Genomic DNA, 16,635 nt, shown 5'->3' with positions numbered 1-16,635 from the left:
ATCCTGGCATGTTTTTTGTTTAGGTGTTAGTTTAGGGGGGCTGTTTGTTGTATTTGTTTCAAGGGGGAGGGGTCGAGTGTGTTGGTTTCGCATTTGGCTGTGGTGTAGAATTCGTTTTGGCCTCAGTAGAGATAATAGTTGAGACGTCTTCTATATTCGTTGTCGTTGGCGTTGTTATTTTGTTTAAATATACATAAAAGAGAAATAGCTGTTTTTGATCAATATTTAGGCTAACTACTAAGAGATAACGCACGACTCTTTGCTGGCTGGCAGGCCATAATCGCTGCGCCCATAGCTGGACGTGGAGGCGGGACTACGTCGCCTGAATAGATCACTGAGATGCGTGGTACTTGTTGCTGCTGTACTTGGATAATAGTTGGGTGTCGTTGACGTCGTGTAGGGTCTTCTGCTGAGGTAGTCGCTGCTGCTGGTGGTAGGATTACTGAGGTAATCATAAGTGCTGCGAGATGCGGGGTTGCGTGAGTAAGCCGAGCTGGAGCTGGGGAAACGACTCGTAGTCGTCGTTGTCGCCTTGGCCGGCAGGCTGCTGGTGTAGTGGCGTGGCCTATAACTGGACAACTGTTCATCCGGCATGTAGTCACTGCGATCCGTGCTGCGTATGACGTCACGCATATAAGGATTTCGCTCCACGACGCGTTCGTTGACAAAGTCGCGCTTTTGATTGTGCAATCGCTTGCTTCGGTCGAGTAGAGCCCGCATACTGGCATCCACCGGGTCATCAAAGTTAATGTTACTCAATGGACGCGAAGTAGCCACGGTTTTAGTGATCGATCGTGTATCTGCATCCTGACTGGACAGTGCAGATAGGGATTGCTGTGACGCCGATACAGACTGCCCAGATTTGAGATCACCAAAGGACTTTGAGCTCAGCCGAGCGCTGGCTCCAAGTGGCTTGAAAGGCTGCGGTGACTGTGAACGTGGCTTATTATTGAATCTCCTATTTTTGCGTCGCTTAACGTCCAGCAAGCCCAGCACATCGTCTACCTCCAGCGAATCGGGGCGTTTGCTCTGTTCGAAAATGGTCTTACCATCAGGCCACTGTCGATTCTGGAAAGCAGCGCAGGGCGGAGAGTCTGAGCGTGCATATTCCGGTAGTTGCTTTTTCTGTTCTTGCTCTGCCTCGTTTTCGTCTTCGCTGTCTGCTTGCAGATCTCCGATGTGCGGCTTAGGCCAGGCACGATCCTTAAAGACCTCTGGCACTGGTTCATCTTCTGGCCTTGCTTCGGGCACGTATTTGGGCGCCTCAAGCTTGGGCAGATGCAGCTTTTTGGGCATGGGCACAATTACTGGCTTGTTATCCTGTAATTCAATAAATGCAAACGAGCTGCGTCGCGTGGAGTCCGCCGTGGAATCCAGCGTCGAGTTGGTGTCATCGCCCAAATCCAATTTCTTAAACATGGGAGGCGTGCCCTCCCGCCTCGTGGACTCGCGCCTACTGCTGCTGGCCTGGGTGGTGCCACGTCGAACGCTTGTTTGTGGAGGAGTGGGTGGCGGAAGACTGCGCTTGCTGCTGGAGTTGCTGCTGCTCTGCTGTGAGTCGCGCCGACGCTGCTCCGCAGCTGCTGCCTCAAAGCTCTCATCACGTTTGATCAGGGCCTGACGGCGTTCCAACTCGAATTCCTGAATGAGACGTGCCTGTGCTAAAGCCTCATCATCATCAACACTGGGTAGATTATTTAGCAGCTGAATCGAGTTGGTGGGGGAGATTTCAGATGGTTTGATTACGGGTATGCGACGACGCAATGGCATTGGGCTATTAGGTAGCTTTTCCATATCCCATTCCAGGGAGCCTTCCTTACTGGCTGGAATTAGCGGTTGCTTGCGACGCGGCATCGGAGAAGCAGGCAGCTTCTCCATATCCCAATCAAGTGAGTTCTCCTTACTGCGCACCTTGGGTGGCGTCACGAGCTTCGGTGGCTCGTTAAGGCTACTGTGTGAGGAGCTGTCGCTTTTGGTTGAATTGTTGTTAGGCACTTGCACGGATTTTGTACGCAGCTGTATCGGCGTTTCTATTAGTATGTCAGGTATCACGTCTACCACAGGCTTTTCTGTGTTGAAGCCATTAATATTGGGATGCGGTATTACTTTCTCTACATGATCAACCACGTCAGCACCTCCCTCCACATAATCAACAATATCTTCGTCGGGTAGAAGTCGGGGAAACTTCAGCTTTTCCTCAGACGCCTCCGTTTCTATTTGCACCTGCTCCGGCTGCACATTCTTAACGCGCAGTTTTTGCAGCAAATCCTGCACGGAAGGCGGCATACTCTCTGGATCCAATTTGGCCAATTTCTTCTTTAACCGCTGTGGTGCAACTGGAAGAGTCGGCTCACTGGACGAGGAGCTGCTTTTTTGCCTGCGTTGAGGACGGGCTGGAAAATGGCTTTCGTTAAGCTCATCAACTTCTGCATCTTTTCCGCTTGTGAAACGATTTAACGGCTCCACGTTATTCAAAGGTGCTTCATCGCGTTCTAAAGACTCCAGTTTATCCACAAAATCACGTTCTGCAGAGCTACCAGCAGCTAGGCTACCTCTGGGGCTTATTCCTATCAGTTCATCATTTGAATCAAACTCCACATTAACGAGCATTTCATCGGAAAACTTGCTAAACAGTTTCTCGATGCTTTCCTCCTCGGAACTGCCTCGCTTGACCACCGTCACGGGCTGGACACTGGGACTTTTGCTGATGGTAGTGCACAATGAATCAACATCCAAATCGTCATCTACAGCAGCTTCTGGTGTCTGATCTATTGCCTCGACCATGCTCTGGAAGACTTCATCGACATGCTCCACATTGCGTTCCATCTCGATATTTTGAAGCGCCTCCAAAGCATCTTGATTTAGTTTTTCGGTCAGCGAAATGTCCGATTGGCGTCGCGAGAGCACCAGACTGGACTGGGAGCCACGCCGAGAACTGTTTAACGATTTATCGCAGCCAGTCTTAGGTAAGTTCTTAATATCTTCTACAACAGGACGCAAAACAGCTGTCCCCGTTTCTATGTTAACAACTTCGCTAGGTGCTGGCAACGGGACATCCTCCACGAGTGGACTTTTGGTCTTAGAGCGCTCCAGCTCTTTGGCTTCTGTTGCTTTATCAAGCAAATGTAAGATCTCTAAGTCATCCGGAACAGGCGGTGCTGGACTTGCTGGTTTCTTGGGTTCAACCTTTTTTATTTTCGGGACGGTATTCGTTGGCTTCTTTTGCGCTTGCTTCGTCTGCCGCGCATTGCTAATCTTGGCCAGCTCCTCCAGCGAATTATTTGTCTTGGGAGACTTTTGAATTTTACTAGGCGAACTTTGCTTTTTAGTGGGAGACTTTTGCTTCTTGATGGGTGACTTGCGCTTCTCGGGCGATTTGCGCGATGCTAAGCCAAAGAATTTGGCGAATTTGGAGTCCTGATATTGCACGGGCAACTCACGTCTCCGACTAATCTCCGCTTTTACCTCCTGCTCTTTTTGCTGCTCCTCTTTTTGAGCATAAAACTTATCGCGTTTTCTCTGCAGAAAATTGGTTGCTTCATTCCGCCATTCATTGCGCAAATACTCCATAGTTTTCTCCAAGTCACTCATCGAGTCACTGGCAGAGACCAGAGAATCGCGTGATCGATTCAGGCTACTCATATTGCTAGTGCTGGATTCCATGCGGCGCAGCTTGAAGGAAGACTGCTCATCGCTTTGCTGCGAGTTGACAGAGCTCATGGACTCGAATCGCTTGAGTATGTTTTGAACGCCACTCAGTCGCTTGGGCTCCAGATCGAAGTCACCTTCGCCAAGTGACTTGGTTTTCAACAGCTTCTTGCTATTACGTCGAGGTAGGCCTAGCTCGAGATCGAGACCCGTTTCCTCCAGTATGCGTTCGATCTTGTCCGAGAGATCGCTGGGTGACTTTTCATCATTAAACAGTTTCTGATATTCGGAGCTGGGCGAACGTGTCTCCCCATCTGCTAAAATCTCATCCAGAATACGTTCAGCTTCATCGCGAGGCGGAGGTGGACTCTCTGCCACTACGGCAGCTGCAGCAGCAGCGGCCGCTGCCTTCTTGGCCTTAGTGCCCTTGGGCACAATTTTCTTTATAATTTTGATCTTACCCTTTGGCGTTGTTGTCGCCTTGGCCAAGGTGGTTGAATTGGTGGGCTTGGCGGGAGTTTTTGAGGCAGGTGGTAACACCTTCACGGGTGCTTTCTTCTTGCTCAAGTCCAGTGCTCCATCCAGCTGATGGTCACGTAAGCTGAAGGTATTTAGAGATGCCTGCCGCTTGGGCGGCACGGGCTTTGTCTTGGAATCCGTTTTGGCTTGAGTACTTTGAGACGCTTCCGCCTCTTTGGGCTGTGGTATTGCTGCCTCAGTTTGCGACTTCTTTAGTCGCTCTGCAACTGTTTCAACGGCGCGTCGCTGTGGCGCCGGACTACTGGGAAAATACTTGGCCAGATCCACATCCTTTAAGGTTTTTTGGTTCTTATTGGTATTGCCCGAGGCACTCTTCTCCTCCTTTTGATTGGGAAAGTACTTGGAGAGATCCACATTGGCTGTATGCACCGTGGGCATAATCAATTGGGATTTAATATGATCCATAGTGCCCGCAAAGCTACTGGCACCGATCTCCTTGAGTTTGCCACTTAGTTGTGTGTTGCTTTCCGTATCGACGAAGGCGTCATCGTCATCGTCATCAATGTCCATATCGTCTTCCTTCTCACTGCGCTGTGGTCTTTTAATTGCACCCAAAATTTTCTCGATTTGCATTTTGCTGTCATCGGGCAGCGGCGCCTTTTTCAAGCGCGGACTGGACTTGGAGCTGGCATTGCTTTTAATGCTGTTGGAGCGACTTACATTGGCACTGCTTTTAGGCTCAAGTTTTGGACTCAGTTGAGTCGACTTCTTCAGACTCTCTGGCTTTTGAAGCAGCTCCTTGGGCCGTTCCTCGAAATTGGGTTTGCGTGGCTTCAACTCATCCAGATTAAAATCAATGACAGGCTTTGGCTTTGGCTTGGGCTCAACTCCCGATTGGGGCCCACTTACGATCTTCTCATATTTCTCATCAAACTTGGACTTGGGTGGCGCAGCGGAGCTTGCAGCTGTAACAGCATTGGGAGCTTTCGTAGGATTGGCCATGCCCGCAGCTATAGCTGCATTCTCGGCTAACCATTTTTCCTTCAGCGTAAGCTTGTTCAATATATCGCTTTTCACCAGATTTTCCTTGGCCAGAACTTCCAGATCCTTGTTCATCTTGACCATATTGTTTAGGTGGTATAGTTTCTCGCTAATTGCTTCGATCTCGCTGCTGAACTTGCGCGGCGCATTGCGCTCCAACTGCTCCAATTGAGCACGCGTGGGCGCTGCGACGGGCGTGCTTGGTTGACTTTTGGCCGACTCGAAGGAGTTGGCCGACTTGAGCGATGCTCGCTCCACGTTTTCCTTATTTTCTACACTCAACGTGGGCTTCTACATGACAATTTGTATAATTTTATGAAACCAACACCATGTTTAGAGACAATGTTTATATAGTAATTGTATATATGATATCATCAGAGTATACAACAAAAAATTAAAAACAAAATTATGATAATAATATTAGTTTCCCATAGCCAAATGATAGCGGATCAAAGAGACTCACCTCCGTTTCCGTATCCGTGGGCAAATTGACGGGCAAAGGCTGCAGGCGCACTTCCTCGCGTCGCAGCTCTCGGGCTTTCTTGAACTCCTCGCCCTCGGTATCGTCCTTGCCATCATCTGCAACAGATAGGCCAAAACTGAAATCAACTTCAAGGGTAATTATGACGAGTTACGTACCCGCGATGCCTTCGCTGGAATCGTAGAAGTCATCCGAGTCATCGCTATCCTCACAATACTGTTTGCCAATCCAGTCGGATGCCAGTTGCAGAGTTTGTGCACCAAATGGCGAGTCATCTGCCTCCTCGAACAGTTCTGAATCCGATTCCGTATCGGACTCATCCGAGCTGGACAGCTCTGACTGCGAATCGTTGTTGGACTCTGGCAGAAAATTGCGTCCCGACCACTCATGCTCATCAATGACATTGGCTTCGTCATCTGACATGGCATCCGCCGAGGCAGCGGCTCTGGAGGTTTCCAACAAATCCACTGTATCGCCTCCTGCGGGCGTGGTATCCATGGCCTGCACCGCCTCAGCGGTTGCAGCAGCGCCAGCGGCAGCTGCTGGTTGCTGTGCAGGAGACTGTGCTGCAGCGGATCTCTGCGGGATTACGAGTTCAAAATGTGAATGAAAATAAGCTAAAAAGTGATTTTCTAGCACGACTCACTCTCGTTTTGGCGACACGCTGTGGCATAGGCTTCGGTGGCAGCCGGAAGTGCTGAGTGCAATAGAATCGACCCTGGGGATCGTCCCGATCGAAGGCGTAGCCGCCTAGGCGCAGATTGGTGTGGCAGTGATGGCATTTAAGGCAATTGCGATGCAGCACCAGACCCTCCACGGTGGTCTTCTCCATAAGATAAACAGTTTGCTTGCAGAAGCGGCACTTCTCAGAGGCGGCCTGCTTCTTGAAGGCGAGCGCCACCTTCGAACTCTGCGAACATGAGGCCCATTAGAAATGATTTATATATACTTAGCATAGGGTTAGAACAGCGAACAACATTGAAGTGCGTCTTAATAAAAGTTGATTATCATGTACATATGAATGTTGTTGTATATATGAGAATGTGTTTGATTGTGTGTGTGTGTGTGTGTGTGTGAGTGTGACCAAGTTAAAAGCACGCTAGCTAAACAACAAGAGCAACGGCAACAATACACGAGGAACCTTATACCATAAGGACACCCGCGGCGACTAAGTTAACTTAAGCCATAAGCATAAAACAAACAAACAAAATAAATGTACATATACGGGATATAGAACACATAAGCGAAAAACCCAGGATAATGATACGGTTCGAACGCAAAGCTACTCACAGATTTGGGTATGACAGTGTTGTTGGTGTTTGTGGTGGCATTGCTGCTGGCATTCTTCTCGTCCGAATTGGTCTCATCCTTTTTGACGAATTGGCCAGCGATGGAGGCAACCTTGTTGCGTCCCCGCTCGCCCACATCGAGATTGTGGCCCTCCTTGAGCTGTTTGTCCAGATTCTTGAGCGTCGTATCGATCTCCTTGAACTTCTCAGCCTCACGCGAGTCCTGGCGCTGGGGCTTGGACATTTTGTGCTGACGCGCCTGGAACTGTTCTTTGCTCCATTTGGGCACCTTTTCGCGACCCTTGGGCCCATGGATTTCGGTCTTCTTGGACAATTCGATTTTCTTCTCAATTTCGCGCACATTCCAATCGCTCGAATCGATCTTCCCAATGGCACGCATCAGATCTTTGGGTTTCTTATCACTGCCATAGCCGGATCGTCCCGTCATGCGTTGCTCCATGCTCTTGATGCGATCGCTGAACTGCTCATCGGCAGCGCTCCGTGGCATCGCTGAGGGTATATCGTTACGTTCGCGATCCTATTATCATGTGGTTTTTTCGGAAAGTGGAGGTGGTTATGTTGGTGGTTCGGCGAGCGGTGCAGCAGCCATTAGAGTTGGAGTCAAGTGTTTAATTGTGTGTGGGTGTCAGATTGCATTAATTGTAGGTCGGGCATGGATAACATTTTAGTCGGGAGTGGAGAAATCAAAATTTGAATAAATTTAAATTGAAATCTGAATATATATATATCTTCGTAATACATAAAAAACAATCAAAACCAAAACGCAAACAAAATACAAATACTTATAGCTTAGATTTTAGTCTAACGTAGTTAGATGAACGAACTTAGCGTAAGTTTCTTTAGTAGCTGCCAGAGATCACGCTAACAAATCGTAGCTAGCTAGCTTAGACATACAATTTATTTCAGATTTTAGTTAGAACAACATGTTTACCAAGCTTTTCAATTATTATTTAGCCATTTTTTCAGATTAGCAAAGTTTTTGAGAGAATTCATTAGCCATATAAATGATTTATGGCCAAACTTCTTGAAATCATTTTTCCACTTCATGCCGCAACACTTCAGTTGCTTCTGTTGTTAGTCAAAAGCAAAGAGCCTGCGATTCAGTTAGTTTCGTTTGTGTTAGGAGCAGAGACTGAACAAGGAGCGCGGAGCCAAGACAAAACATAGGGAAGGACACGGCGTGCAGCAAATTGTGTCATCCAACATGGAGAAAATCAGCAGGCAGAGTCAGGCAATTGAAGGATCTCTGAATCGTATCCTTATTGCTTACGGGAAACAGAAGTTTGCGCTCGAGCTCCTTGACGCGATCGTTAAAGACGGGCGCCTGCTGCCGGTACAGAAATATTGAATAGTCCTCGAAGGGCGTACCATCCTCGGCCACGCCCTCGGCCACACCATCGCCCTCGCGGAGCAGTTTGCCCGCTTGCAGCAGCTGCAGACTCTTGTAGAAATTCTGCGTCTGATGGAAACGCTGCTGGCGTCGCCTGCTCATGCGATCCTGACGATTCTCCTCGATTTCTTTCAGACGCTGCTGGCGCTCCTCCTGCGCAGCAGAGTGGAAAGTCAAGACATTGACAATTTCACAGCACAAGTGTGTGTTGGTATGTGGGTGTGGGTGTATATATATGTGTGTGTATGACAAGGAAGAGTGTGTAATCATTTGTGTGTATTTTTTTTCATATGAAATAGACATAAAACTAAACTAGATAACTACAACGATCGGTATGGGATCCAGTTGGATTAGTAGAAATATTTCGACTGTTACATTTACAAATGGACTGAGAGCACACGGTAAACGGATGACAAATGGCAAAACTTTGGACACTGATCGAACTGACCTCGTTGATGGATTCGTATGCGCTTATGACGTTACTGAGTTCATGAAAGAGAGCTGTTTTCAGTATGAGTTTAACCTTGGTTTATCGTAAACGTTTATGTTTTTTGATTCGGTTTGTTTTTTTTTTTTTTTTTATATGATTTGTATGACAAGCGTTCAACAATAAATTACAATCAAATATTTTTTATATGAGCGTAAATTTTAAGGAGAATTGTATGAAAGAGAGAGAGAAAGAGAAGTTTGTTGACACAGTTGAAAAGTGATGGCCTTTCCTAAACATATGCGCATAATTGGCCAATTGAATGAATTTAGCTATATATATATATATATATATATATTTATATGCATATATATATATGTATTATATAAGAGAAATTTTGATATGGCATCACTTTTCAAGCAACATTTATTGCGCCAGTGAACCAATCCATGATATAGTCGAAACATCTACTCACAATGTTCGCCGTTTTATCAGCCTGGCGACGTTTCTTCGAGCGACGCGGTGTATCACTTTGAGCTGCAAGAGAGAAGAGAGATGCAAAAAGTTACAATCTAAATATTGAAGAGAAAACTTGAGAGTGAACTGGATGTAAATGGCAATGTCTCTGTAATATATACCAGAAACAACGGGCTTAACTTTTCATAATGATGCTCTTTCCTACAATTTCTATTTTTGAGCAATAAACAATGGACTCAAATTTGTACTTCATCAGACACATAAGTGAATTATTATAACTTTAGTAGTTATTACATTATATATCGCAAAAGACATCGTGAAACTGTGTAAATCGTCTATCTCTCTAAATTCTTATGTTCCTGATTATGGGATATCTACATGGACAAAGTTCCATTTTACATATTGAGGTTCTACATTGGAAATTATACAAAGCTTTTATCTCTGACTCATATATACTATGAGTAGAAAACTTGATATTTATTTGGGCTATACAATTTAGAGAGGTAGCTTTGGCACATGCGTTGCTCTGGATTTGGATCGTTTATGTATTATGGTTATCTTTAACACACCCTGTTGTTGCAAATTGTTGCTGCCCGCGCTGCTGGCTGCAGCTGAGCCGGCGGCCACACCGCCGCTGTTCAACAGCTGCTCGTGGCGACGCTGCCGCTTGGCCCGCTCCTCCTCCAGCACGGATCGCCGCTGCACTGTTGTCGGCACATCGACGGCATCCTGCATGGGCGACTTGGCCTTGGCCTTCGTCTGCAGCAGCTTGGAGAAATCTGGCGGCGCATGCGTATGATTGATGCGATACTTTTGCCGCAGATCGCTGAAGTCCATCTTGGGATGCTTGATGTGTGGTATCTCGCCGCGGAATAGATCACAAATTTGGTCCAGATAATTTAGCCAGATACGCGACTCAACATCGCTCAGCTCCAGGGACTGTTTGGCGCTCATGACGCGATCGATGTGCAGCTCACGCTCCAGCACGGCAAACGCCAGCTCATTGCATTCCAGCGGACTCATATCCTTGGTAGCAGCATAATCAATAAGATCCGGTCGATAACTAAGCAGAAGTAGACAGCACGAATAAATAAGGTTTGAGTAATTCATGAATCCACTCACCGGCTGATGAGGGCGACCAGTACACGACCATTGCGAAAGACATCCGAGGGTTCCTTGAGATCGGAGGCAAATGGAAAGGCACACAGCTGTGTGCTGATCCAGCGCAACAAAATGGCACCTTGCGGCAGGACATCTGTGCAGGATCAGATGGTTAACATTTGCATACATAGATATTAGTTCATATTACAACTGACCTCCACTGCGTCGTTTGCGTTTGCCCGGAGTCTCCACATGGGGCAACTGCAGCGCGTGCGGATCCATAAATGTCTGCTCTAGTATTGACGGATCATCGGTGTCAACCAGGTGCTTCACTTGCCAGCTGTTGACCGACTCGCGATTTAAGTTCGGATATCGTGTAGCCGGATCCACAGTATAGGCGCTGATATCACGTTGCAGGGTGTCCGGCGTGGTCTGGTTGAGCAGGCGGTAGATACTCTCACGTTGCGCTAGAACGCCCAAAGTACTGTTCTGTGGATTGGACCACAGCTTGATGGCGTAAGCAGCATCCATGCTGGAGAGGAATCCACGGGCGCACCCCGATCCCGTCGGCCAGAACGGCTCCAGCAGACTGTCGCCCACAAGGCACTGCAGCAGCCGGAAGCCCTTGCGCACCACAACGCGACAGGACATCTCGGCAGCAAACATGGAGGTAAAATCAAACATGGCCACATCCGGTTTGCCATAATGATTTACGGCAAACTCCAGATTAGGCATCTGATATTGCGTGGAGAACTCAGCGGCCTCGCGTGCATAGTCGTGCAGCTTCTGTGTGTCTACGTTGGCGGATGCTAGCAGCTCGGCGGGATCGGCCATGTCCTCAATAATGACGCCCTTGTCGATCAGACTGTGCTTCTTCGCAGTCATCACGAAATAGTGCGTCTCATCCTTGTAGTAGACAATGTTCTCGAGATCAATGCCCGTACGACTGTAGAGCTCTTTGAAGAAGGCCTGATTGAATATAAACGCCACGCCGCTTATCTCCTCCACCTTGGCCTCGGCCTCGGTCTTCTTGTTGATGAAATTGGCCGTTATGGCGATGGCCAGCTTGCCGCGAAACTCTTTGCGCCTGAAGTCCAGCATGTTGCGCTTGCCATCGGCGCCGATGAGAACGTCGAACTCGTAATTTGAGACAGCATGATCCGCGGGTGTGACCGCCGCATGCCAGCCGGTGCCGTCGCCCGTCGGCTCTAGGGCATGCTCGAAGCTGACGCCCTCATGTATCTCGACTCCTAGCAGCAGAGCCACTTTAAGGAGCATGCACTGTAGCTGTCTGATGGAAATGTGATCAATCGAGCCCGCACAGAACTTGCCATAGAACTTCTTGGCTCCCAGATTCCTTAGATCCGTGATGACAAACGGCCACAGATGCAGCACATTGTTGCGCGTGATCCGATCACGCTTCTCCAGAACCACCACCTTGGCACCCAGCAGCTGTGCCTCGATCGCCGTGCGCAGGCCGCAGGGACCGGCGCCAATGACCAGAACACGAGTGCCGCTGCACGCGTTGCCCTTGCCGTAGACGCGATGTGCGGCGCGTGCGTCGAACTTCTTCCACAGCGCCTGCGCCTTCCACGATCGCACCTTGGCCTTGAGCTTCGGGTAGAAGTCGTTCAACGGCGCTGAGCGCAACCCCACTGCCTCACACATGGCCCGATGCAGAGCCAATATCTGACGCATTGTTGTTGCCACACAGAGCAGATCGAAGAGCTCGGCGGCTTCCGCGGCAGCGGCATGCTCGGCCATCAACAGCGCCTGCTGTTGCTGCTGTTGTGCTGTCAGCAGCTGTTGCTGTTGTTGCTGCTGCTGCTGCTGCTGCTGCAGCTGCTGCTGGTGGTGCCGCTGATGCTGGCGGCTCATGCTGTAATTAGAAGAAATATACACTTTTAGTAGACCAAAATTGAGTGACATTTTATGCTGAATGAAATATCTAATGAGACGCAAATTTGTCGCGAATAATTAGTAGATTATTTAACCTAATTAAGCTACTTAATTTTATATCTTTATACACCCAGCAGTTGATTTAACGTTCTAACTTGGGTCGGCTCCACCCCAACTCTTTGTCTTTACGTATTTTATTATATTTTCCCCATCGCGCAGTCACAATTTAATTAATTAATGACAAGAAGAAAAAAAGAAAACGAAAAAAAAAAAAACAAAACAACAAACATTAAAATCATGTTTACGAACGTCTCCTCTGCTCATGAGCTAATGTCAACGAACCAAGAAAAGCTTTTCGCGCCAGTTCATCAGGTTGAGCTCGGACAGAGAGTGAGAGTGCGTCTGATTCACTTCCTATATACCGCTTTTCTATATATACATGTATATGCACACACATATATATCTGTCCGATTTATTGTCTTGATTAACAGAGCTACTCGCATTAAGCCTTATATAGTTTGCTCTCTTATTTTTAGCTATACCTTATTGAAAGTTATATTTATGGGATTATTTTGCAACTGCTTTTCAAGGCTTACTACTTTACATATAAATTCATGAAGTTAAGAGCAGGATACAAAGATTGTTGACAATATAAATCAATATCAATAGCAATATCACTGTCACCTTATCTAAGCGTCTTCATATTATACTTCCAAGATTCTCCGATTGAATTAACTTGAGTCTTAGCACGGGGTATCTTCTAGTCGAGCATTATATTCTCTGGTTAAGCGCACAAGCTCTTTATCAAACTTTTAGTTATATAAAATGGCATGTAGATTGCAAATTATGAGCATTTTGTGAATTATTTAGGAAGAGCATAATCCAAGGGGTTGCCAAAAGTATTAAAAACTCTGCCACAGAGAGTTTAGGAATTGTTTTGCGCAGTCTTCAGATTTCCTAGAGACTGACTAATCCCACTGAGCCGTTGTCGTTGACAACAAGGAAGAGATTGTTGTAGCCGCGTGCTTCAATTAATTAAATTGAAAGCAAAAATAAATCAAAATTAAAGAAGAGCATAAAGCGGGCAGTCAGGCGACGATTACTCATCTAAATGACAAGAGGCGGACGGGGCGGGGCAACTGCTCAGCTTTGTGTGTGTGTGTGTTTGGATTGTGGATCGGGACAACAAGTGAGTGAAAGGAAAATTTGCATTGCCCTAACGGGCAGCATTGACAGCGAGAGCAGACAAAACGCAAAACCCAATGGAGAAATGAGCCACTGAAGACTTGAACCCGAGCGTGGGCGCTAGACAGGCAACAACCTGACAATGGGTCCAAGGAACGAACCGAGTGCCGAGTGCTCCGAGTACTCCGACAAAGCATTCCCACATATTCATATATACACAACCATATATATATATATATATATATATGTATGGCTGGCAGCTTATGAAAATGAACTTCAAAGCGTTGAAAGTTTGCAAATAAAAAATGAAAAGTAAGCTACGGGACAGGGCAAAGCATGGCCTTTGTTTGCCAGGAATGTGGAATCTAGAGAACGTCGGAATCCCACAAGCTATTAAAACTAACAACAGCAACACCAACAACAACAGCAAAACGAACAAAGGAGCTGCAGCAGCTGGAAGAGCCGCCGCTCGCAACTGCCACTAGGCACCACCAGCTCTCTAGCTGCCGTCCTCATTTCACGTATCGAATGAGCCGGAAAAATAAACGCATTGTTAACTGCGTATACTGGACTGCCCTGGACGCAGGTTTATTGCACTGAGCTGAACTCTACTGCACTTGTTGTGTAGCTTTCCCGATGTGCTGTCAAATTTACACTTAAAAACAGAGATATCTTGAATACATAGAAAAAACTAGTCAAAAGGGCAGCAGTGTCAATCATGGGATCAATCAATACGTAGCAACCGCCGACGATGCATCTCCGGGTGGCGTTCGCTCGCGCAGCTCCCCGCTTGATGGCGAAGGCGACAGAACGAACGACGGCGTTAATGGCGGTGAGCCGTCCAATTGCTCCAGCTTGATCATCAACGGTGATGGCTGCGGCAACAATTTCTCATCTGTGCAGTCCAGCGATAACATTTCATCCACATACTTGTCAATATCTTGGCGCAGTTGATCAATGGTTGGCTGAATGATAGAATATTCGTAATTGCGGCAACTAAAGAAGCCTTGATGCACACCAGCCGTCAGAATATCTCCAACAACGGGCTGAATGCGTTTACGGGCCACTTTATATATATTGGCCACACGCTGAGACACCTCCTCAATGGTGGCCGGGCGACCAAGCACCTGTAGTACCTCTAATACTAAAGCCCCATTCTGTTTGCCCAAGTTTGATGGATTCATAGCGAATAAGTGTGTTTGGGTTTTTTTTTTGTGATTAACTTCTAAATATGTACAAGAAATTTACGCTTTACGATGCTTTGGCTAGCGATCAAAAGGAAATCGAAATATTTTTATAAAATTATTTGTATGCTCTCGCTAGTTGTAAGGTGTATAACAATCTGAACTATTAAAATGTGTCTAATATAATCAACAGAAATATTTGACAACTCAAGCAAAAACTAAACACAATCCTTGTCAGCTCCACCAAAGCACAATAGTATTTCAACAGCAAAAACAAAGATGAACAGGAATAGGAATAGAAACAGGAATTCCTCTACTTCAATTCCCATACAAAGCATTCTTCATCTATTGTACTTTTGTTCTATTTACTCGGCTTGCAAAAGTAAAGATTTTTCAATCTTGTTTTTTTTTTTTTTTCTTTTTTTTTATCTGGTAGCCACACAATACGATTAACCCTAACTGGGACAAATTATTGTTCTAACTATATATGCTGTATAATTTCCAATTTCTATCTTGTTTTTTTTTCTTTTTTTTTTATCTGGTAGCCACACAAGACGATTAACCCTAACTGGGACAAATTATTGTTCTAACTATATATGCTGTATAATATCCAATTCTTCTATCCTATCGTCCATTTAAGTTGCTCTTTGGTGAAGAGAAAATAAATAAATTCGATTGGCGCCATGAAAGCCATAAAAAGCGCACGCACCGTGCTCGGAGTCAAGTGTCCATGGAAAAGCTTGTCAAGGAAAAACAAGTAATGAACGTTTGAACTATGTGATCGACGACAATATACCCTTGTGACAGAAGGCTAGAATCTTCTTAATTTCAAGGCAACTACAAAATAAATATATAGAAACCAGTATATATATACCATTTGGCTGATTTACTACTTTTAAGAAATACTTTATATATATTTTGATAATCAAATATATTTCTAATGCTCAACAAACAACTATAGGACTAGGACATGACTCTATGCTTTATATACCCTCTTGACATACATTTTTATGCATATAAAACGACCTACTGGGGGTTTGGGCCTGGCGACGCTCTGTCGTTTACTGTCCCTTTTTGCCTGAGTCTGTTTGGTATCTCGCTCTCTCTCACTCTCTCACACTTTCTCTTCCTCTTCCACAGTTTGTTGAGTTGGCGTGTGACACATTGGGCACTGAGCATATTATGTCACTGGCGGACAGAAACTGGAACTGGGTGGAAAAGCTCAACATGGATATTAAAGTCGAAAGTAACGGTAAAGCTAAATGCTTATCGATTTTGCTCATCGCGTTAACCCGGCGTAATGTTTTGTTTGTTGAGGCAGGAAGTATGAGGAATTGCCAAAACACGTGGCGGTCTCTAAGGCCAAAAATGAGTACGGGGGATGCTCGTCTAGTTATTTGCATAAGGCCGTATGGTGATGACTCATAGAGTCCATACCAATTGCAATTTCCTTTAGGGGTTGTATATTTATATCACAATTTACAAAAATAATTATAAATGAAGTATTGCACATGGCTGTCGGACAAGATCAAGGTTTTATAAATGATACGAACCATTTCACTAGAGATACAGAAGAGACAGGAGACAGGAGGAGGAGAGAGAGCGAGAGAGAATTCGAATTGGCTAATTGCCAGCAAATTTCATAATTATTAAAAATACAACATTTTTCGCCCAACATTAATTTTTTAAATTGTTTATAAACAAGTTTGTTTTTGTTGCTGTTATAAATGTATGTCAATTTTTCAAATTCTCTGATTACCTGCGCGAATTTCGTGTTTTCCTTTTATTTGTATTATTTTTTAGATGTTTGTCAAATTTCTTGTCTGTTTTTCTTTAAGCTTTTCACAATTTCGTTTTCACCATGTATTTTTTTTATTTCACAAATTTTCTCGTTTCGTTGCGCACTCAATACCCGCCCGCTCACAAATGAAACATCTCAGTGGCCGATGGAAATTTAAATAAAATTATATTCGCATCGATACAGAATATATCTCTATATTCGCACAATGAGT

The 16,635-nt window shown here is 45.8% G+C and overlaps 2 protein-coding genes across 2 annotated transcripts in view; both read right to left on the bottom strand.

Annotated features, from left to right (window-relative positions):
- Positions 1 to 8: 8 nt before the first annotated feature.
- Positions 9 to 16,635, bottom strand: part of LOC108615232 (Molecule interacting with CasL) — a 44,079-nt gene continuing 27,452 nt past the window's right edge. The window contains exons 5-15 of the mRNA XM_089468114.1: positions 10,571 to 12,234; positions 10,377 to 10,509; positions 9,824 to 10,317; positions 9,253 to 9,314; positions 8,231 to 8,503; positions 6,941 to 7,477; positions 6,297 to 6,560; positions 5,809 to 6,229; positions 5,633 to 5,748; positions 254 to 5,460; positions 9 to 150 (exon numbers count right to left, since the gene is read on the bottom strand). Coding sequence (XP_089324240.1) covers positions 123 to 150; positions 254 to 5,460; positions 5,633 to 5,748; positions 5,809 to 6,229; positions 6,297 to 6,560; positions 6,941 to 7,477; positions 8,231 to 8,503; positions 9,253 to 9,314; positions 9,824 to 10,317; positions 10,377 to 10,509; positions 10,571 to 12,233 — 9,198 coding nt within the window. The 5' untranslated portion in view covers position 12,234 and the 3' untranslated portion in view covers positions 9 to 122. The remainder of the gene's footprint in view (positions 151 to 253; positions 5,461 to 5,632; positions 5,749 to 5,808; positions 6,230 to 6,296; positions 6,561 to 6,940; positions 7,478 to 8,230; positions 8,504 to 9,252; positions 9,315 to 9,823; positions 10,318 to 10,376; positions 10,510 to 10,570; positions 12,235 to 16,635) is intronic.
- On the bottom strand, positions 13,998 to 16,318 carry LOC108615359 (uncharacterized). Its single transcript, XM_018009801.2, has one exon. It carries the CDS (start codon positions 14,621 to 14,623, stop codon positions 14,168 to 14,170), a length of 456 nt encoding a protein of 151 aa, XP_017865290.1. The 5' UTR covers positions 14,624 to 16,318; the 3' UTR covers positions 13,998 to 14,167.

The sequence above is a fragment of the Drosophila arizonae genome, chromosome 2 (assembly GCF_054131065.1).
Source record: "Drosophila arizonae isolate 15081-1271.41 chromosome 2, UAZ_ARI_1.0, whole genome shotgun sequence".
Classification (NCBI taxonomy): Eukaryota; Metazoa; Arthropoda; class Insecta; order Diptera; family Drosophilidae; genus Drosophila; species Drosophila arizonae.
This window is presented reverse-complemented; position numbering and strand designations above follow the sequence as displayed.

Bases quoted from the DNA above. Each gene is read 5' to 3' on its own strand.
- LOC108615359 (XM_018009801.2), bottom strand. From the start codon at position 14,623: ATGAATCCATCAAACTTGGGCAAACAGAATGGGGCTTTAGTATTAGAG.